The sequence below is a fragment of the Nerophis ophidion genome, linkage group LG19, assembly GCF_033978795.1.
Source record: "Nerophis ophidion isolate RoL-2023_Sa linkage group LG19, RoL_Noph_v1.0, whole genome shotgun sequence".
NCBI lineage: Eukaryota > Metazoa > Chordata > Actinopteri > Syngnathiformes > Syngnathidae > Nerophis > Nerophis ophidion.
Window position 1 is genome coordinate 46,098,659 of NC_084629.1, and position 24,206 is coordinate 46,122,864.

The 24,206-nt window shown below is 40.0% G+C and overlaps 1 protein-coding gene across 1 annotated transcript in view; it reads left to right on the forward strand.

Moving 5' to 3' along the window:
- LOC133538476 (neuroligin-4, X-linked-like) overlaps positions 1-24,206 on the forward strand; it is a 130,759-nt gene that overhangs the window by 58,761 nt on the left and 47,792 nt on the right. Inside the window, exon 8 of the mRNA XM_061880131.1 lies at positions 11,572-11,696. Within this exon, the coding sequence (XP_061736115.1) occupies positions 11,572-11,696 (125 nt within the window). The remainder of the gene's footprint in view (positions 1-11,571; positions 11,697-24,206) is intronic.

Sequence of the window (24,206 nt, forward strand, 5' to 3'; positions counted from 1 at the left end):
TGGGTCCCTATTAAAAGGTTAATTTGTTCAACTTTGGCCAGCGCCTTTGTTCCGTTTAAAATTTTGGCCCACTCTGTATTTGAGTTTGACACCCCTGCCCTGATGCCTGTTCCTTGACTGCACTTAAATGTAGAATATATGTAGAATATATTTACATTTTATTCTATTCTATGTACAGTAGATGGTAGTATTGTCCTGTTTAAGAGGGACACAACATTGCTGAGTCAGGTTCTCATGGAGCTGGAGGGGGCGTGGCCTCCAGCTCCGCCTGAAATCCTGGAGGGTTGGCAATTATGAAAATACCCCTCATTTTTGTATATTTTTTTCTTGTTTTTGAACATTGACTTTTTGCACGGTAAATTCTACGAGCTGATTTATGCACGTCCTCAATACGGAGAAGAAGCTGAATGTAAATGTTTCCTGCCGGGTTTTAGTAGTTAAAAGGCAGAATGTTACGAGCTAATGGAGATGGACTGCGGCACTAGCTCCTCCCGCCCACCTGCACGCCGTCTCTGCAATACTAAAAAGCACAGATAAGGCCGATTGTGTGCAAGGACGCTTCATAAAACGTAGCTCTTGTTTTTTTTTTTTTGCACCGATTTTTTTACGACTCCATTAAACGGGCCGCGCTTCACCGGGCAGGTGTGCTAATGTTAGCATTGCCAGAGCTAACACGTCGCCGAGACGGGCCTGACGCGCCTGACTGGTCTGTAAGCATAAATCTGCGAACAGAGGAGACGTGTTTCACGGTTGCCCCTGGTGATAATCACACTCATGGAAAAAATTTTATGTATCGCGGTGGTAATAAAACTGGCAAACCGGCAAATCTCTGGTGAGCAGTAGCACACTGTCATACACGGACGCCACGGTGTGGAGATTGGATTTTTTATTGTTAATATCAAACCGAGGAGGTGTAAAAGATTAATGGTTAAAGAAATGTTAAAGCCATTACCACAAATATTGCGGACTTTGGAAGTGCTTTCTATTTAACCTGTGATATATGCACAAGGGGGGTGATAGAAAATGCTTAAAAAAAAAAATACATTTTTAAAAGGTCGAATTTTTGATGTAGTAAGATTAGTTTTACAATTAATGACTTATTTAAATGATATTTTTGCATGCTGTCATCGGGGAGACACTCATTTACTGTACAGTCTTGTTATTATGCTCCTACCTGTGGGGGTTTGCTATGTTTTGCAACATACAGCACGCATGCGCCACTTTTTATGGGCTTTTTAAATATATTTGTCAATGCAATGTCAATAAAAAGTATAGAAAATGCTCCAAAAAGAAAATATACATTTTTAAAAGGTCGAATTTTTGATGTAGTAAGATTACTTTTACAATTAATGACTTATTTAAATGAGGTTTTTGAATCCTATCATTGGCGAGACACTCATTTACTGTACAGTCATGTTATTATGCTCCTACCTGTGGGGGTTTGCTATGTTTTGCAACATACAGCACGCATGCGCCACTTTTTATGGGCTTTTTAAATATATTTGTCAATGCAATGTCAATAAAAAGTATAGAAAATGCTCCAAAAAGAAAATATACATTTTTAAAAGGTCGAATTTTTGATGTAGTAAGATTACTTTTACAATGAATGACTTATTTAAATGAGGTTTTTGCATGCTGTCATCATGGAGACACCCATTTACTGTACAGTCATGTTACTATGCTCCTACCTGTGGGGGTTTGCTATGTTTTGCAACATACAGCACGCATGCACCACTTTTTATGGGCTTTTTAAATATATTTGTCAATGCAATGTCAATAAAAAGTATAGAAAATGCTCCCAAAAAGAAATAAAAAAATTTAAAAGGTCGAATTTTTGATGTAGTAAGATTACTTTTACAATTAATGACTTATTTAAATGAGGTTTTTGAATCCTATCATTGGGGAGACACTCATTTACTGTACAGTCATGTTATTATGCTCCTACCTGTGGGGGTTTGCTATGTTTTGCAACATACAGCACGCATGCACCACTTTTTATGGGCTTTTTGAATATATTTGTCAATGTAATGTCAATAAAAAGTATAGAAAATGCTAAAAAAAAACATTTTTAAAAGGTTGAATTTTTGATGTAGTAAGATTACTTTTACAATTAATGACTTATTTAAATGAGGTTTTTGCATGCTGTCACCATGGAGACACTCATTTACTGTACAGTCATGTTATTATGCTCCTACCTGTGGGGGTTTGCTATGTTTTGCAACATACAGCACGCATGCACCACTTTTTATGGGCTTTTTAAATATATTTGTCAATGCAATGTCAATAAAAAGTATAGAAAATACTCCAAAAAAAAAACATTTTTAAAAGGTCGAATTTTTGATTTAGTAAGATTACTTTTACAATTAATAACTTATTTAAATGAGGTTTTTGCATGCTGTCATCATGGAGACACTCATTTACTGTACAGTCATGTTATTATGCTCCTACCTGTGGGGGTTTGCTTTGTTTTGCAACATACAGCACGCATGTGCCACTTTTTATGGGCTTTTTAAATATATTTGTCAATGCAATGTCAATAAAAAGTATAGAAAATGCTCAAAAAAAAAAAAACATTTTTAAAAGGTCAATTTTTTGATGTAGTAAGATTGCATTTACAATTCATGACTTATTTAAATGAGGTTTTTGCATGCTGTCATCATGGAGACACTCATTTACTGTACAGTCTTGTTATTATGCTCCTACCTGTGGGGGTTTGCTATGTTTTGCAACATACAGCACGCATGCACCACTTTTTATGGACTTTTTAAATATATTTGTCAATGCAATGTCAATAAAAAGTATAGAAAATGCTCAAAAAAAAAAAACAATTTTAAAAGGTCAATTTTTTGATGTAGTAAGATTGCATTTACAATTCATGACTTATTTAAATGAGGTTTTTGCATGCTGTCATCATGGAGACACTCATTTACTTCACAGTCTTGTTATTATGCTCCTACCTGTGGGGGTTTGCTATGTTTTGCAACAAATAGCACGCATGCACCACTTTTTATGGGCTTTTTAAATATATTTGTCAATGCAATGTCAATAAAAAGTATAGAAAATGCTCCAAAAAGAAAATATACATTTTTAAAAGGTCGAATTTTTGATGTAGTAAGATTACTTTTACAATTAATGACTTATTTAAATGAGGTTTTTTAATCCTATCATTGGCGAGACACTCATTTACTGTGCAGTCTTGTTATTATGCTCCTACCTGTGGGGGTTTGCTATGTTTTGCAACATACAGCACGCATGCACCACTTTTTATGGGCTTTTTGAATATATTTGTCAATGTAATGTCAATAAAAAGTATAGAAAATGCTAAAAAAAAAACATTTTTAAAAGGTTGAATTTTTGATGTAGTAAGATTACTTTTACAATTAATGACTTATTTAAATGAGGTTTTTGCATGCTGTCACCATGGAGACACTCATTTACTGTACAGTCATGTTATTATGCTCCTACCTGTGGGGGTTTGCTATGTTTTGCAACATACAGCACGCATGCACCATTTTTTTATGGGCTGTTTAAATATATTTGTCAATGCAATGTCAATAAAAAGTATAGAAAATGCTCAAAAAAAACCCAACACATTTTTAAAAGGTACATTTTTTGATGTAGTAAGATTACTTTTACAATTCATGACTTATTTAAATGAGGTTTTTGCATGCTGTCATCATGGAGACACTCATTTACTGTATAGCCATGTGTTCATGCTCCTACCTGTGGGGGTTTGCTATGTTTTGCAACATACAGCACGCATGCACCACTTTTTATGGGCTTTTTAAATATATTTGTCAATGCAATGTCAATAAAAAGTATAGAAAATGCTCCAAAAAAAAAAAAACATTTTTAAAAGGTCGAATTTTTGATGTAGTAAGATTGCATTTACAATTCATGACTTATTTAAATTAGGTTTTTGCATGCTGTCATCATGGAGGCACTCATTTACTGTACAGTCTTGTTATTATGCTCCTACCTGTGGGGGTTTGCTATGTTTTGCAACATACAGCACGCATGCACCACTTTTTATGGGCTTTTTAAATATATTTTTTTAATGCAATGTCAATAAAAAGCAGGCACCATCCCCCCATCCATCCATTTCCTACCGCTTATTCCCTTCTAGAGCCATAGGTTCCCTACCCCTGCTCTAAGGTTGTATTTCTCCTCTTTAGTTGAGAAGAATTGTTGTACATTCTTTGGTAGCAGGTTATAATTTACTTTGTACATCAATTTAGCTGTTTGCAATTTTATCAAGTCATCGAGCTTTAATATTTTTGACTCAATAAATAAAGGGTTTGTATGTTCTCTATACAAACTAGTGACTTAACTATGTAACTTACATAGTTAAACCCAATATATAAGTTACACTTTAAAGGGGAACATTATCATCAGACCTATGTAAGCGTCAATATATACCTTGATGGTGCAGAAAAAAGACCATATATTTTTTTTAACCGATTTCCGAACTCTAAATGGGTGAATTTTGGCAAATTAAACGCCTTTTCTGTTTATCGGTCTTTTAGCGATGACGTCAGAACGTGACGTCGCCGAGGTAACACAGCCGCCATTTTCATTTTCACATTACAAACACCGGGTCTCAGCTCTGTTATTTGCCGTTTTTTCGACTATTCTTTGGAACCTTGGAGACATCATGCCTCGTGGGTGTGTTGTCGGAGGGTGTAACAACACTAACAGGGAGGGATTCAAGTTGCACCACTGGCAAGAAATCTGCCGCCAGACCCCCATTGAATTTCTCCACATTTGAGCGGCGATGCTAAGACAGACATGGCACAGAGATGTATGGATAACCTGCAGATGCATTTGTGGGGCGGTATAGCTCGGTTGGTAGAGTGGCCGTGCCAGCAACTTGAGGGTTGCAGGTTCGATCCCCGCTTCCGCCTTCCTAGTCAATGCCGTTGTGTCCTTGGGCAACACACTTTACCCACCTGCTCCCAGTGCCACCCACACTGGTTTATATGTAAACATTAGATATTGGGTTTCACTATGTAAAGCACTTTGAGTCACTAGAGAAAAAGCGCTATATAAAATATAATTCACTTCACTTCATTAAGTCAACGAAATCACAAAGGTGAGTTTTGTTGATGTTGTTGACTTATGTGCTAATCAGACAAATTTGGTCACGGCATGACTGCCAGCTAATCAATGCTAACACGCTATGCTAATCGATGCTAGCATGCTATTTACGCTGGCTGTATGTACATTTGAAACTAGATACCTACATTTAATGCGAAACAAACACTTACCAATCGACGGATTTAAGTTGCTCCAGTGTGACAAGATGCGAAAGTCCTGATCGTTTGGTCCGCACATTTTACCGGCGATGCTAATAAGGCAGCCATGCTATGGGCCACTTCATTAGGTACCCCCACGCTATGGCCGAATAGCGTCAATAGCTATTCGCTCAATAGCTTCAATTTCTTCTTCAGTTGCGTTTTCGCTATCTGCCTCCATACTCCGACCATCTGTTTCAATACATGCGTAATCCGTTGAATTGCTTAAGCCGCTGAAATCCAAGTCTGAATCGGAGCTAATGTCGCTATATCTTGCTGTGCTAACCTCCATGTTGTTTGTATTGGCAGCCCTGTATGACGTCACAGGGAAATCAAGAACTTTAAAACTTTTTTTAGGGATATTCCGGGAGGTGCAACATTTTGAAAAAAACTTCGAAAAATAAAACAAGCCACTGGGAAACTGATTTTTATTGTTTTTAACCCTTTTGAAATTGTGATAATGTTCCCCTTTAACACTGTTACAAATATGCGCCACACTGTGAACCCACACCAAACAAGAATGAGTATGGAATGGTTTGAATGTGGAGTTAAAGCAATGTTCAAACATAAACCAGTTTAAAAAGAAGTTTAGGTACATGGTATTCCAGAGGTACAGACATGAAGAAGGGCTTTGATGTTGGGTTTCTTGTGTTACAAAAGAGTTAGGGGCTGCCCATTGAGGCAATGGTACTGCTGTTTTTTGGTTTTTATTTCATGATACTATTTCCATGAGCACTTGTGGTAACGGTGTGGCTATGTATGTGTGTAGTGTGCATATGTATGTATATATTTATCATGTATTTATATACAAGTTCATTAAGTTTGTACATAGACTGAACAAGGAAGTTCGAGCTCAGAGTAATTTATGATTTAAAGAAAAGGGGTGGGATTAAATAAGTGTATACTTCTTCTCACTCCTTTTCAAATATGTAAAAAAAAAAAAAAGTCGAATGCTCACTTGTTTTTTTTGTTTTTTTTATTCTCCATTGTTTTCATTTTGTTATTATAGCCGTTAAGGCTATAGCACTGTATTGGATCATGCTTGCTCTTGTTTGTTTTTTTTTTTTTGATTATTTGAAATGAAAAAACCCAACACGTTTCGGGAGAACATCCGCACCGTAACACAACAGAACAAATAGCCAGAACCCCTTGCAGCACTAACTCTTCCGGGCCGCTACAATATACACCCACTCCCTGCTACCAACAAACCCCGCCCCCCTAACCCCACCCACCTGAGCCCCGACATTAACTGAGCAGTAAAAGGTTGATTTATTCATTATTTTATTTTCAAATGTATTAGCCTCTGGAAAAAGTTCATGTTGATATTTACCTCGGAAGGCTGCAAATACAAAAGAGGCCTTCAATTTTTATTTAAATTTGATTTGATATGCCATTGATATTTTTGAATTATTATTATTATTTTAAACTCAATTTTGCATGCCACTATAAAGTTATACAAGCCTTGCTTGTTCAATATTCAATGAAAAACTTTTTTTGGGTCCCTATTAAAAGATTAATTTGTTCAACCTCGGACCGTGGCTTTGTTCAGTTTTAGATTTTGGCCCACTCTGGATTTGAGTTTGACACCCCTGACTTAGACCTTTCATTGTAAAAAAAAAATAAAAATCCATATATTTTGTTATGGTTTGAAAAAATGACAAATATCAAAACGGCCCCCGCATGCTTTAATTTTTCTGTCTGCGGCCCTTAGTGGAAACATTTTGGACACCCCGGCTCTAGAGCTACTGCATTTTAATATTGTTCATTATGGTGGTACTTGTGTAGTGTCTGAGGTGGTACTTGACGGAAAAAATGTTGATGAAATGTGTGCTAGCATTGGAAGCAAGTGGGATGTGCTAATTTTGTCACAGGACTAATAGTGGAAGCGCATCCGTGCGTGCTGGCAATTTTTGGCAGGGCTGGATCTCTGTCCAAATAATCAGCGGCGACCTGTCAGGCTGAAGATGAGTTTAGAGAAATGAGTTTAGAGCTCCCCTGAAGCGCGAGAATGTGTCTGCCATCATACTTGGCCATGACTCATTTAAACCTAAGTTTCCTGTCCGGAGGATCAGACTAAAACCAGGGGTGTGCATACTTTTCCCGCTAAGGGCCACACACTGAACAATCCAAGCATGCGGGGACCATTTTCATATTTTCCATTTTCAAAACAATACAATACTTTAGCTCAGGGGCGTGACTAGACCTAATACTTTACTGGGGCACACCTGGGGCACAAATCATTCATGTGAGCATTTTTAGCATTTATTTATCATAAAAAACTACATTTTTTTGGAGCATTTTCTATACTTTTTATTGACATTACATTGACAAATATATTTAAAAAGCCCATAAAAAGTGGTGCATGCGTTCTGTATGTAGCAAAACATAGCAAACCCCCACAGGTAGGAGCATAATAACATGATAAAAAATACATAAATAGTGCTTTAAAACTATGAAATCATATCAGGTGATGTTGTATGGATCTTTGATGAACCACCTGAAATTAACTCATGCATTTGACCTACTTGTGCACTTTTTGACTCCAGACTTCTAAACTGCAACTGGTAAAAGCAAAAGGGAAGAGCAATGAATCTTTTTGAAATATTTGTTGCAGTAATCATCTGCAAATTTAACATCTACAGAAGTAAAACAAAAAATAAAGCACCCCTACATCTCTGGGTTCTTTTATATTATTTAATTTCCATTTATGGCAATGTGGCTAATCCTATTTCAGATACACAAAACTATCAAATTGTCAGGCTTGAACATGGATTGAGTGTGCTCCTTCGACGCAGCGGGATTACAGGACGAGCCAGGCGGGAATTCGGGTACATGTTTTTATTTAAACACTATAATCAAAAACCTCATTTAAATAAGTCATTAATTGTAAAAGTAATCTTACTACATCAAAAATTCGACCTTTTTAAAATTTTTTTTTTTTTTTGGAGCATTTTCTATACTTTTTATTGACATTACATTGACAAATATATTTAAAAAGCCCATAAAAAGTGGCGCATGCGTTCTGTATGTAGCAAAACATAGCAAACCCCCACAGGTAGGAGCATAATAACATGATAAAAAATACATAAATAGTGCTTTAAACTATGAAATCATATCAGATGATGTTGTATGGATCTTTGATTAATCACCTGAAATTAACTCATGCATTTGACCTACTTGTGCACTTTTTGACTCCAGCCTTCTAAACTGCTACTGGTAAAAGCAAAAGGGAAGAGCAATGAATCTTTTTGAAATATTTGTTGCAGTAATCATCTGCAAATTTAACATCTACAGAAGTAAAAAAAACAAAAAATAAAGCACCCCTACATCTCTGGGTTCTTTTATATTATTTAATTTCCATTTATGGCAATGTGGCTAATCCTATTTCAGATACACAAAACTATAAAATTGTCAGGCTTTGACATGGATTGAGTGTGCTCCTTCAACGCAGCGGGATTACAGGACGAGCCAGGCGGGAATTCGGGAACATTTTTTTATTTAAACACTATAATTAAAAACAATCAAACTAAGGGCGCTCACAAAGAGGAAGAAACTTGGCTGAACAGTACAAACGTGAAACAAAAACACTTGCTCGTTGGCATGAAAGACAATTCAACTATAAACTTAAACAGCACGATGGCAAGACTAAAGACATGAAACAAAAGAGTGCACTGTGGCATAAATACATAAACTTACACGGCATGGAACTGTGGACTAGGACGTGAAGGTTTGAACAGCATGGGTAGGGTGCGTGCGAGTGTGAAGATTCCAGGACGAAGACAAGAAAAAGAGTGACTTAAATAGCTGTGATGATTAGTGAAAACAGGGACGTGACAGGTGAAAACTAATGAGGTTGGCATGGAAACAAACAAAACCAGGAAGTGCAAAATGTGACTGATTGTCCAAAATCAAAAACATAACATGACAAAACAAAACATGATCCATAGGTGTGACAAAAATATACACAAAACAATAATAGTGAGTATTTTAGCAAAAGGCAAAGCGACTAACAAGTTGGAGGAGGACTCAGGACAGACATGGAAATATATATTTTTTTAAATCTAAATGGGGCAACAAAACCAGATATTTTCAGCCATCTTTCTGGTAACAAATACAGAAATGTTACTATTTCTTCTGGAAACAAAACCAGATGCTTTAGCTGTAGCCATTTTTAATCACTGCTATGCTGAAATTATAACTAATATTGATACTGTTGTTGATAATATTCATTTTTGTTTCACTACTTTTGGTTTGTTCTGTGTCTTCTCTCAATTGCTCTGTTTATTGCAGTTATGAGTGTTGCTGGCTCAGGTTTGGTTTTGGAATTGGATTGCATTGTTATGGTATTGCTGTGACGTGGTTTGTTGGATTGAGAAAAAAAAAAAAGGAGAATCGATTCTGAATCGCACAACGTATTCGATTCGATTCATATTAGAATCGATTTTTTCCCACACCCCTAATATACATATATATATATATATATATATATATATATATATATATATATATATATATATATATATATATATTTATATATATATATATATATTTATATATATATATATATATATATATATATATATTTATATAAATAAATCTCCTGATGATTGAGGGAACCCCTCATGAAACAGTTCTGTAGAGATGAAGTAGTCTTGTGATTTTTCCCACACCTACATATATATGTATATGTATATATATATATATATATATATATATATATATATATATATATATATATATATATATATATATATGTCTTAATTAGAGTATCCAGAGAATAGTGCTCGATACCATGGTGGAGCACAATATATGTGTGTGTAAGAAAAATCACAAGACTACTTCATCTCTACAGAACTGTTTCATGAGGGGTTCCCTCAATCGTTTCTTTTTTTACTGACGATTGAGGGGACCTCTCATGAAACAGTTCTGTAGAGATGAATTAGTCTTGTGATTTTTCCTACACACACACACACACACACACATATATACATATATATATATATATATATATATATATATATATATATAGGTGTGGGAAAAATCACAAGACTACTTCATCTCTACAGAACTGTTTCATGAGTGGTTCCCTCAATCATCAGGAGATTTTTTTTTTTTCCCTCAATCTCCTGATGATTGAGGGAACCCCTCATGAAACAGTTCTGTAGAGATGAAGTAGTCTTGTGATTTTCCCCACACATACATATTGCGCTCTACCACGGTATCGAGCACTATTCTCTGGATAATCCAATCAAGACATATATGTATATATATATATATACATATATATATATATGTATATATATATATACACACACACATTTTCTACCACTTATTTCCTTTGTGGTCGCGGGGGCGCTGGCGCCTATCTCAGATACAATCGGGCGGAAGGCGGTGTACACCCTGGACAAGTCACCCACTCATCGCAGGGCCAACACAGATAGACAGACAACATTCACACTCACATTCACACACTAGGGACCATTTAGTGTTGCCAATCAACCTATCCCCAGGTGCATGTCTTTGGAAGTGGGAGGGGCCTATCCCCAGGTGCATGTCTTTGGAAGTGGGAGGAAGCCGGAGTACCCGGAGGGAACCCACGCAGTCACGGGTAGGACATGAAAACTCCACAAAGAAAGATCCCGATTCCGGGATTGAACCCAGGACTACTCAAGATCTTCGTGTTGTGAGGCAGATGCACTAACCCCTCTTCCACTGTGAAGCCCATGTATATTTATAAAATGACATATATATTCATTATATGTATTATATATTAATTACATTTTTATTGTTTGAGCAATGACTGCTACGAATAAACATTGCTGCATTTCACCTGTCCATCCATCCATTTTCTACCGCTTATTCCCTTTTGGGGTCGCGGGGGGCGCTGGCGCCTATCTCAGCTACAATCGGGCGGAAGGCGGGGTACACCCTGGACAAGTCGCCACCTCATCGCAGGGCCAACACAGATAGACAGACAACATTCACACACTAGGGACCATTTAGTGTTGCCAATCAACCTATCCCCAGGTGCATGTCCCCGCGACCCCAAAAGGGAATAAGCGGTAGAAAATGGATGGATGGATGGCATTTCACCTGTTTGCTATTTTATTTTTTTTTAATGTAAATTTAAATTTTTAAATTTTTTTAATAATAGTTTTTGGAATGTGATCTACAGACCGTTTAAAACTTTTTCTGCAGGGCTCAATTGGCCCCCGGGCTACACTTTGGACAACCCTTAGCCTAAACTCTATGTATGTGTGTGTTTATGTTTCTGCAGGTCCCCTACGTGTTCGGCGTGCCCATGGTGGGTCCTACCGACCTCTTCAACTGCAACTTCTCCAAGAACGACGTCATGCTCAGCGCCGTGGTGATGACCTACTGGACCAACTTCGCCAAGACGGGGTAAGTTCTTCCAAAGTACGCCGATGGACCAACATTGATTTCCCCTCCGAGGAGATGTTTGGTCTTTTAAACTGACTACAGCAAGAAGCCGGAGACCAAAGCGCCACCTCAGCATTATTCACATCTATTTATATCGGCCCTCTAAAGACACACACATCAATTTGTAATTTGGGTTTTTCCGAGGCTGCAGTGCGGAACTTTGCGAGCTCCCTTCAGGCCTCACTACTGTTGCTTCCGTGTGCAGAGGCCATTTCTGCAAGGAAGGCCCGGAAAGATGCATACTCTTCCACTACCTTTCCTCTTTGTGGGCTACACACACACACACACACACAGCACACACACACACACACACAGCACAAATATCCACTTTTGAGCTATTGGATTGAATTATTGTGAATGTAAAATTGCGACTCTTATTGAGTAAAACTTTTATCATAATATTGCACAAATGTTCAGTTTTTCTTGTAAAATTTTGACTCGCGTTGAGTAAAATTACGACTTTTATCATAATACTTGCGGTAGGCATTTTTTGGAGGTCTCAAGAAGGTAAAAAATACAAGAATGGTCAACATATGAAATAACAAGTGTGTGTAAGAAATTGAAATCCGCCCCATTTGGCCAAAATTAATTAAAAAAAATAAAATATGTATATAGGGACATAAGTTGAAGTAAATAATGAATATCAAAAAAATTATAAAACAAAAACAAAAGTAATAGCTTACCTTTTTCTCACAATGTGTCGACTTTTTTTGTATAAAATTGGAAACTATTTGTCATGTTATTTCTGTTTTTGTAATATTGCAATATTTTCTCGTAAAACTATTACTTTTTTTTAAATGTAAAATTATTACTTTTGAATGCAAAATGATGTCATTTGTCACATAAAATTCTGACAATGTTTTGTTGTTTCCTGTAAAATAGTGAATTTTTTTGAGTAAAATTATGACTCTTTTCATAAAATTACCAAAATGTTAAGCTTTTCTTGTAAAATTGCGACTCTTATTGAGTAAAACTTGTATCATAATATTGCACAAATGTTCAGTTTTTTTGCACAATTTTGACTCGCGTTGAGTAGAATTACGACTTTTATCATAATACTAGCGGTAGGCATTTTTTGGATTTCTCATGAAGGTAAAAAATACCAGAATGTGTGTGTGTGTGTTCTTGTATTTCTGCTTTTTTTGAGACGTCAATAAGGAAAAGTACCTTCCATATGAGGACCGGTGAACAAGTTAGGACCAAAATCATGGTCCCAATACGGAAAACCATTGCATCTAATAGAGCGCCACATACTAGAGTCCGTGAACATTGCTCCAAAGTCAGGATTTTTTTGTTTGTTGATTTATTGTGCATACAAAAGTAAACATTGACAGTTGCAAGACTAGATGGCAGATAAAGAATATATATATATATATATATATATATATATATATATATATATATATATATATATATGAAAGAAAGACTTGAATTTCTGAGAATTCTATACATTTATAATTTATATTTAAAAATATTCTATAAATGCACTCCTCCCCCTTAACCCCCCACCCCCAAAATAAATAAATGAAATAAACGCTGCCTCCCCAACTACTCGTATCATCACGGCTGCTGCCAATAAAGGCGATTAGATAACAAGGCCCACCTGGGCCATCCATGCACCTGTCACTGTCTTCGAGGCCGGTCCTGGCAACACCCTGTTCCGCGGCAGGCTCGCAGGCCACGCCCCCCCCTTCCACAATGCTCTTCTGCTAAAAAAAATGAGGGGAAATTCTATATAATGATGTCCCTGTAAATTAGAGGAAAAAGATAGTCCATATTTCAGAGTAATTCCCACCAATACAATATAATTTGTGTAAATTTGAATTATTCTGATCTTATAACTGCTACCAGTGTACTTAATAAATATTAATAAATAAAACAAATACTTGCAGTGTGTGCGTACTAGTTTGGTGGAGGGTTTTGAAGTTGTTTTCGAGGGCTTTGAAGGCTACAATGGCGAATCCCATTATCGGTATCTTCCAATCGTTATTTTTTAATCATCTTTAGAATCCTAAAAAAAAAAAACACATACGTGTTCCTGTTTCTCATAATGATTGTCAGCGATTGAAAGAAGAGCTCTAGGACCACTTTACACCATCAAACAGAACATTTTTCACAATACAACACAAATCCGTCCGTATCGTTGCGAGCTCAGGCTGTGCATTGAAAAATGTGTCAGCTGCTGCGTCCTAGTGTATCCACTTCTTCTCTCTAAATCATTTGTGACGTGCGTCTGAGTGTGTTTATGAGTGACCTTGTCCTAGACCGGAGAGTGTGTCATTTCATGTGGAGCGTTTCGCTTCGTCTGTGGACCGTGCAGCAGGTTGCAGAATAATGCTCAGCTTACATTTTTCTTTTCTTTTCTTTTTTTTTTAATCACTCTGGGTATACGGAGACCGACAGCGTGTATTTTTTTCCCCCAAATACCAATTAACGTATTATATGGCTGTGAAAATCGATCCGGCCAATCAGAAGCCTGAATCCTTAAGCCTCATTTACATTTACATTTACTTGTACGCAGTTGCTACCAATAATATAGCAAAACATTGAACAAACAGGACAAAATAAGACACTTGGAGCCTGATCTACCAAGACCGTATTTTCCGGACTATAAGGCGCACTTAAAAGCCTACTGAAAGCCACTACTACTGACCACGCAGTCTGATAGTTTATATATCAATGATGAAATATTAACATTGCAACACATGCCAATACGGCCGCTTTAGTTTACTGAATTGCAATTTTAAATTCCGCGCGGAAGTATCATGCTAAAACGTCGCGGTATGATGACGTCACGCATTGTAGAGGACATTTAAGTCCAGCACCGTTCACAGCTATAAGTCGTCTCTTTTCATCCCATAATTCCCCATTATTATGGACATCTGTGTTGCTGAATCTTTTGCAATTTTTTAATTAATAATGGAGACGTCAAAGAAGAAAGCTGTAAGTGGGGAAGTGGTGTATTTCGGCCGCCTTTAGCAACACAAACACAGCCTGTGTTTCATTGTTTACATTCCCGAAAGATAACGGTGAAGCTTTACTATGGAACAGAGCGGTCAAGCGAACATGGTTCCCTACCACATGTCAACTGGCAGGTTTTGGTGAGAAAATGGTGGTAATAAGTCGGCTCTTACCGTAGACATGAGCGGAGAGCTTGCGTCGTTCCTCCTGCACCGGTCAAAGAGGCAGCTGTGACTCTCTTGCCTTCTCCCACCGGCCGCCCCCGACCGCCGGATGCTTCCACTGTTGTTGGAGGGAAAAAAAAAAAAAATCTCAGCTCGGCCCGATCAGCTGCCTTCGCCTTGTCGGGAAACCTGGCTTGTACGCAGCTACTACCAATAATATTGTAAAACATTCAACAAATAGTACAAAATAAGACACTTGGGGCCTGATCTACCAAGACCGTATTTTCCGGGCTATAAGGTGCAGTTGAAATCCTACTGAAAGCCACTACTAGCGACCACGCAGTCTGATAGTTTATATATCAATGATGAAATATTAACATTGCAACACATGCCAATACGGCCTTTTTAGTTTACTAAATTGCAATTTTAAATTTCGCGCGGAAGTATCATGCTAAAACGTCGCGGTATGATGACGTCACGCATTGTAGAGGACATTTAGGTCCAGCACCGTTCACAGCTATAAGTCGTCTCTTTTCATCCCATAATTCCCCATTATTATGGACATCTGTGTTGCTGAATCTTTTGCAATTTTTTAATTAATAATGGAGACGTCAAAGAAGAAAGCTGTAAGTGGGGAAGCGGTGTATTGCGGCCGCCTTTAGCAACACAATCACAGCCGGTGTTTCATTGTTTACATTCCCGAAAGATGACGGTGAAGCTTTACTATGGAACAGAGCGGTCAAGCGAACATGGTTCCCTACCACATGTCAACCGGCAGGTTTTCGGTGAGACAATGGTGGTAATAAGTCGGCTCTTACCGTAGACATGAGCGGAGAGCTTGCGTCGTTCCTCCTGCAGCGGTCAAAGAGGCAGCTGTGACTCTCTTGCCTTCTCCCACCGGCCGCCCACGACCGCCGGATGCTTCCACCGTTGTTGGAGGGAAAAGAAATAAAAATCTCAGCTCGGCCCGATCAGCTGCCTTCGCCTTGTCGGGAAACGTGGTTTGTACGCAGTTGCTACCAATAATATAGTAAAACATTGAAAAAACAGGACAAAATAAGACACTTGGAGCCTGATCTACCAAGACCGTATTTTCCGGACTATAAGGCGCACTTAAAAGCCTACTGAAAGCCACTACTACTGACCACGCAGTCTGATAGTTTATATATCAATGATGAAATATTAACATTGCAACACATGCCAATACGGCCGCTTTAGTTTACTGAATTGCAATTTTAAATTCCGCGCGGAAGCATCATGCTAAAACGTCGCGGTATGATGACGTCACGCATTGTAGAGGACATTTAAGTCCAGCACCGTTCACAGCTATAAGTCGTCTCTTTTCATCGCATAATTCCACATTATTATGGACATCCGTGTTGCTGAATCTTTTGCAATTTTTTAATTGATAATGGAGACGTCAAAGAAGAAAGATGTAAGTGGGGAAGCGGTGTATTGCGGCCGCCTTTAGCAACACAAACACAGCCGGTGTTTCCTTGTTTGTATTCCCGAAAGATGACGGTGAAATATTTTAAAGACTTGGTCTTCACTTGCTTGAATAAATTCATTCTTTTTTTTACTTTGCTTCTTATAACTTTCAGAAAGACAATTTTAGAGAAAAAATACAACCTTAAAAATGATTTTAGGATTTTTAAACACATATACCTTTTCACCTTTTAAATGTGGCCCTGCGATGAGGTGGCGACTTGTCCAGGGTGCACCCCGCCTTCTGCCCGATTGTAGCTGAGATAGGCGCCAGCGCCCCACCGCGGTAGAAAATGGATGGATGAATGGAATTCCTTCCTCTTCTTTCCTGACAATTTAAATCAATGTTCAAGTAAATTTATTTTTTATTGTAAAGAATAATAAATACATTTTAATTTAATTCTTCATTTTAGCTTCTGTTTTTTCGACAAAAAATATTTGTGAAATATTTCGGCAAACTTATTATGATTAAAATAAAATAAAAATATTCTGGCAAATCTAGAAAATCTGTAGAATCAAATTTAAATCTTATTTCAAAGTCTTTTGAATTTATTTTAAAATTTTTGTTTTGGAAGATCCAGAATAAATAATGATTAGTCTTTGTTAGAAATATAGCTTGGTCCAATTTGTTATATATTCTAACAAAGTGCAGATTGGATTTTAACCTATTTAAAACATGTCATCAAAAATATATATTTATTGTGAGAAATCATTAAGATGATCAGTGTTTCCACAAAGATAAATATCATTAATTATTAATAATAACATAGAGTTAAAGGTAAATTGAGCAAATTGGCTATTTCTGGCAATTTATTTAAGTGTGTATCAAACTGGTAGCCCTTGGCATTAATCAGTACCCAAGAAGTAGCTCTTGGTTTCAAAAAGGTTGCTGACCCCTGCTGTAGAACCTTAGTTACGGGGTGAATGCGAACCCTTTAGGTGTCTTGACTATGGGGGGGTTCTGGTTTGGTGACCGCAGGATTATGTCTCTGCTTTTTGCAGATGATGTGGTCCTGATGGCTTCATCTGACCAGGATCTTCAGCTCTCACTGGATCGGTTTGCAGCCGAGTGTGAAGCGACCGGAATGAGAATCAGCACCTCTAAGTCCGAGTCCATGGTTCTCGCCCGGAAAAGGGTGGAGTGCCATCTCCGGGTTGGGGAGGAGACCCTGCCCCAAGTGGAGGAGTTCAAGTACCTAGGAGTCTTGTTCACGAGTGTGGGAAGAGTGGATCGTGAGATCGACAGGCGGATCGGTGCGGCGTCTTCAGTAATGCGGACGTTGTACCGATCCGTTGTGGTGAAGAAGGAGCTGAGCCGGAAGGCAAAGCTCTCAATTTACCGCTCGATCTACGTTCCCATCCTCACCTATGGTCATGACCGAAAGGACAAGATCACGGGTACAAGCGGCCCAAATGAGTTTCCAGGTCTCTCCCTTAGAGATAGGGTGAGAAGCTCTGTCATCCGGGAGGAACTCAAAGTAAAGCCGCTGCTCCTCCACATGGAGAGGAGCCAGATGAGGTGGTTCGGGCATCTGGTCAGGATGCCACCCGAACGCCTCCCTAGGGAGGTGTTTAGGGCACGTCCAACCAGTAGGAGGCCACGGGGAAGACCCAGGACACGTTGGGAAGACTATGTCTCCCGGCTGGCCTGGGAACGCCTCGGGATCCCCCAGGAAGAGCTAGACCAAGTGGCTGGGGAGAGGGAAGTCTTGGTTTCCCTGCTTAGGCTGTTGCCCCCGCGACCCGACCTCGGATAAGCGGAAGAAGATGGATGGATGGTAAATTGAGAAAATTGGATATTTCTGGTCATTTATTTAAGTGTGTATCAAACTGGTAGCCCTTCGCATTAATCAGTACCCAAGAAGTAGCTCTTGGTTTCAAAAAGGTTGCCGACCCCTGCCGTGGAACCCTAGTTACGGGTTGAATGGGAACCCTTTAGGAGTCTTGACTATGGGGTCCAGAAAGTGGTGCAATGATACCGCACCCGGAGTTTTATGTGTTCCCGATGGTGTGAATCAGGGGTGCCCATTACGTCGATCGCGAGCTACCAGTCGACCGCGGGGGGTGTGTCAGTCGATCTCCAGCCAGGCTTTTAAAAAAAAATAGACCTGAAAATGAGTGATCATCAATCTTCACCAAGACGTCACTTAAATGACATTCACGGTACCGGAGGGTCTTGTGAGATGACGCTGGCTGCTGCAAGATCATTATTATGAAAATATGACCGAGAGGAAGGCCAGAAACACTTTTTATTTCAACAGACTCTCGCGCCGTACCTTCCGTCAAAACTCTAAAGGCCGACTGCACATTTCCTATCTTCACAATAAAAGCCCTGCTTCATGCTGCCTGCGCTAACTAAATACAGAGTCTCGGAAAACTGGCGTGCACAAGCGATCCCTCAGAAAGCTGGCGTGCACAAGTCCGAGACTCTTATTTTGTTAGCGCAGGCAGCATGAAGCAGGGCTTTTATTGTGAAGATAGGAAATGTGCAGTCGGCCTTTAGAGTTTTGACGGAAGGGACGGCGCGAAAGTCTGTTGAAATAAAAAGTGTTTCTCGCCTTCCTCTCTGTCATTTTTTCATAATAATGAACTGGCAGCAGCCAGCGTCATCTCACAAGACCCTCGGGTGCCGTGAATGTCAATCAAGCAAGCTACGGAATTTGCCGCCAATGTTTTTCTTGTAAAGTGTATGGAAGCTGGATGAATTAGATGCCAAAAACCAACCACTTTCATGTGGTATTGTACAGAAAGGACAACTTTTTTTCTCCTCCATTTGAAAATGTGGGCGTCATCATCATTACTGTCTGATTCCAATCAATGCAAGTCATCAGAATCAGGTAATACACCAACTTATATTCTTGTCTTTGTGAAAGAAAGACATCTATATGTGTTACACATGCTTGTATTATCATTAAACACATTTAACTTGTTTACAAAAATGTCTCTTTCATAAATAAATAAATATAAATGATGTATATAAATGAGGTAGATCCCCTTGAGTTGGTCAATTGAAAAGTAGCTCACCTGCAGAAAAAGTGTGGGCACCCCTGTGCTACGCCAAGCCGTCCCATCCAGTCTGTGCTGGATTATTGTCATGTATTGTCGCTCCTGTCGCATCACGTCGTGTCGCTCCTGTCGTGTAATTGCAGCGTAGCGGTAAGCTATATTTTGGTAGCAGTTTGTAGCTTACTGTCTTTTGTTCCCTGTTGTTTTTATACAACACATAACGACTTCTGTTTTCCTGCTCGCTACCCCGCTAGGCCCTTTTGTTTTCTAGCTCCCATGCTAGCTCTCTTAGTTTGTTATCCTCCTCGTGCGCGCTTTGTTTTAGTATCCTTTTGTTTGTTCTTGTTCTGTTATTTTAATGAAATAATGTTTTCCTGTTCAATGCCTGCCTCCATCTCTGCATCCTGGGGTTCGCCAACAACTAACTCCGACAGTGCGGCCGTGATGTAGACCAAGGTCCACCGTGTATGATATCACCACAAGTGTCCAGGGTTCTGTAGTGGAGGCCGCCCGGGATGGATTAATTACTGAGGACGACTCGCTCGGAGACTTGGAATAGAGTCCATCTTTAACAATTGCTTTTATCTTGCACGCGGTGTCAGAGAAGAGATAAAAAGCTCCTCTTATCACGCGCTATTGTCAGCTTTTTAAGGCTTTTCTGTATTTTCCCCTTCGACTAATATACTTCTACTTTATTGAATTGGGTCTGAAGGAGCGTTCTCTTCACCAAACGCTCGTTCGTTTTAATATCACGTTATATAAAGGAGGCGGGGAAAGAAAAAAAAAAAAGAAGAAGGGGAAATGATGTTGCTTTTCTTCTTTTATGGCATTTCCCTCGTCTTTCATCAGTGGAATCTTGAAAGTGGTTGAAAAGGCGTTCCTCGGTCTTCACGGGCTGAAGAAAAGCTTGCATCGTGACGGAGGGATTGTGTGCATCTGGCTCCACGTCACGCTGCGTTTCTGGTTTTTTTTTAATTTAAAGCTTCGCCTGACATTTTTCTTCTTTCTCGAGGACCCTCGGTTGAATCCGAGCAGAAAGAGATAACAACTTTTTCTTGTGCGCTCATTATTTTTTTTCAGGCTCTAAGACTTCTATCGCACTGCACGGAGTCATGTCTACTCCCAATCAGAGACCCTTTTTTTTTCCAAATCTTCACAGCTAATTAGATCCTATCCTAAAAGGCGAGCGCATCTTTCATGTTTTACTAACATCGAGCATAACAATATCAAAGTTAGGCAATGAAATCATCCGTCCATCCATCCATGTTCTACCGCTTATTCCCTTTTGGGTTTGCGGGGGGCGCTGGCGCCTATCTCAGCTACAATCGGGCGGAAGGTGGGGTACACCCTGGACAAGTCGCTACCTCATCATAGGGCCAACACATAGACAGACAACATTCACACCAGGGGTGCCCAAACTTTTTCTGCAGGCGAGCTACTTTTCAATTGACCAACTCGAGGGGATCTACCTCATTTATATATATCATTTATATTTATTTATTTATGAAAGAGACATTTTTGTAAACAAGTTAAATGTGTTTAATGATAATACAAGCATGTGTAACACATATAGATGTCTTTCTTTCACAAAGACAAGAATATAAGTTGGTGTATTACCTGATTCTGATGACTTGCATTGATTGGAATCAGACAGTAATGATGATAACGCCCACATTTTCAAATGGAGGAGAAAAAAAGTTGTCCTTTCTGTACAATACCACATGAAAGTGGTTGGTTTTTGGCATCTCATTCATCCAGCTTCCATACACTTTACAAGAAAAACATTGGCGGCAAATTCCGTAGCTTGCTTGATTGACATTCACGGCACCCGAGGGTCTTGTGAGATGACGCTGGCTGCTGCCAGTTCATTATTATGAAAAAATGACAGAGAGGAAGGCGAGAAACACTTTTTATTTCAACAGACTTCCGTCAAAACTCTAAAGGCCGACTGCACATTTCATATCTTCACAATAAAAGCCCTGCTTCATGCTGCCTGCGCTAACAAAATAAGAGTCTCGGAAAGCTGGCGTGCACGTCACTTGTGCACGCCAGCTTTCTGAGGGATCGCTTGTGCACGCCAGTTTTACGAGACTCTGTATTTAGTTAGCGCAGGCAGCATGAAGCAGGGCTTTTATTGTGAAGATAGGAAATGTGCAGTCGGCCTTTAGAGTTTTGACGGAAGGTACGGCGCGAGAGTCTGTTGAAATAAAAAGTGTTTCTCGCCTTCCTCTCGGTCATATTTTCATAATAATGATCTTGCAGCAGCCAGCGTCATCTCACAAGACCCTCCGGTACCGTGAATGTCATTTAAGTGACGTCTTGGTGAAGATTGATGATCACTCATTTTTAGGTCTATTTTTTTTTAAAAGCCTGGCTGGAGATCGACTGACACACCCCCCGCGGTCGACTGGTAGCTCGCGATCGACGTAATGGGCACCCCTGGCGTAGTGGGTAGAGCGGCCGTGCCAGAAACCTGAGGGTTGCAGGTTCGCCTCCCTCTAGGGATGCACCGATTTATCGGTAACCGAATATATTTACTTGAGCCTTCTGTTTACATTATTAGCATATCTACTGTGGCTAAGCAGACTTTTGCCAAAAGGACAATAATTCATTTGTTGTGGGTTTATCCACTTTAATGCACTTTGTTTTGTTTTGGAATGCATGTTTTGTTTGAAGGCCTAATATAAATGAAAAACCTTGTGCTTTTTTTGAAAAGCAAAGGCTACTGGAATATTAAAAAAATGTCAATATTCAATAAAAAATTACTTTATTTGAAAAACATATCTAAATATTTATTCTAGGCTATCCATCCATCCATCCATTTTCTACCGCTTATTCCCTTTTGGGGTCGCGGGGGGCGCTGGCGCCTATCTCAGCTACAATCGGGCGGAAGGCGGGGTACACCCTGGACAAGTCGCCACCCCATCGCAGGGCCAACACAGATAGACAGACAACATTCACACTCACATTCACACACTAGGGACAATTTAGTGTTGCCAATCAACCTATCCCCAGGTGCATGTTTTTGGAGGTGGGAGGAAGCCGGAGTACCCGGAGGGAACCCACGCATTCACGGGGAGAACATGCAAACTCCACACAGAAAGATCCCGAGCCTGGATTTGAACCCAGGACTGCAGGACCTTCGTATTGTGAGGCAGACACACTAACCCCTCTGCCACCGTGAAGCCCTATTCTAGGCTATTTATGCAATATTTAAAAAATTGTGAAAAACTGCATTCATTATTCAGTATTCAGCCTTCGGCCAAGCTTTTAAATTTTATTCAACTTCGGCCAGAAATTTTCATTTCGGTGCATCCCTACTTCCCACCTATTGACATCAAAGTCGCTGCCGTTGTGTCCTTGGGCAGGACTCTTCACCCTTTGCCCCCGGTGCCGCTCACACTGGTGAATGAATGATGAATGAATGATTGGTGGTGGTCGGAGGGGCCGTAGGCGCAAACTGGCAGCCACGCTTCCGTCAGTCTACCCCAGGGCAGCTGTGGCTACAGATGTAGCTTACCACCACCAGGTGTGAATGAATGATTGGTTCCCACTTCTCTGTGAGCGCTTTGAGTATCTAACAATAGAAAAGCGCGATATAAATCTAATCCATTATTATTATTATTATTATTAAAATAGGAGTGGGCTGATTGACACCAGGTGCGGCCATTCCCAATCAGCCATAGCTGAGGGGAAACAGCGCTCAGGGAGAAACACAGGACAAAATAAGAGCGCTGACAGAAAACAAAGACAAATGCAGAGGAAAAAAACGAAAACATAACCAAACTGGCAAGGAACGAACCTGACAGGTGTGTTGCAATGTCTGAACACAGAGAATTAGAACACAACTTCTGGCCGCCTACACGCGCAACCGGAGACATTACTTTCACAGCTCGGCTTCTTGTCGGAGGTGTGACGACTCCCTGATGTACAGAACGCATATTCGGTGTGGGCGCCTCAATTTCCACGTTAGAGCGCCCGTGGGTCCTCACGCCGGCTGTGTGTGTGTGTGTGTGTGTGTGTGTGTGTGTGTGTGTGTCTCTGTTTGCGCTTTTTTGCGGGAGGTGTGGATTGACAAGTGAACACGTTGCTTGCAACTGGCATGTCTGGCACGGAAAACGGGATATCATACCCGGACAGATGTTTGTCTTGTCGAGGGCCGCCCCGGGCTGAATTCGGGCCCGACATTTCGAGGTTCCTCCCTACCAGTACATTTTTTTCCTCTTTTTTTTTACTCATGTCTAAATACTTTTCAATCCATCCATCCATCTTCTTCCGCTTATCCGAAGTCGGGTCGCGGGGGCAGCAGCCTAAGCAGGACAGCCCAGACTTCCCTCTTCTTCCACGGGTTTGGACGTGCCCTAAACACCTCCCTAGGGAGGCGTTCGGGTGGCATCCTGACCAGATGCCTGAACCACGTCATCTGACTCCTTTCCATGTGGAGGAGCAGCGGCTTTACTTTGAGCTTCTCACCCCGGTGGAGGAAACTCATTTGGGCCGCTTGTACCCGTGTGTGACAGACCTAAGCCGTCATTGTGCGGGTTGCATGGACCACCCAGGAAGGACATCTCTCTTATTCTTTCAATAACACGCTTTGTCTTTCGGTCTGGTCGCTTTTTAGCTCCTTCCCTCCTACTCGCTCCTCGCTCTCTCTCAGTCAGCCGCGTCGTCGTTGTCGTGCGCTCTTTTGCTTCCACTCTTCGATCTCTGCTGCAGTTTCTCGAACTCCCTCTGCCTTGATCGCTCCTCCTTCTCCTCTTTTATACAGCAAGAGGAGATTAATTAATTGTCTGCCGGTGTGTGTGCCACCCACCTGATTTAGATTGCAACGGCGTTGCTCCCGGCACACCCCGCC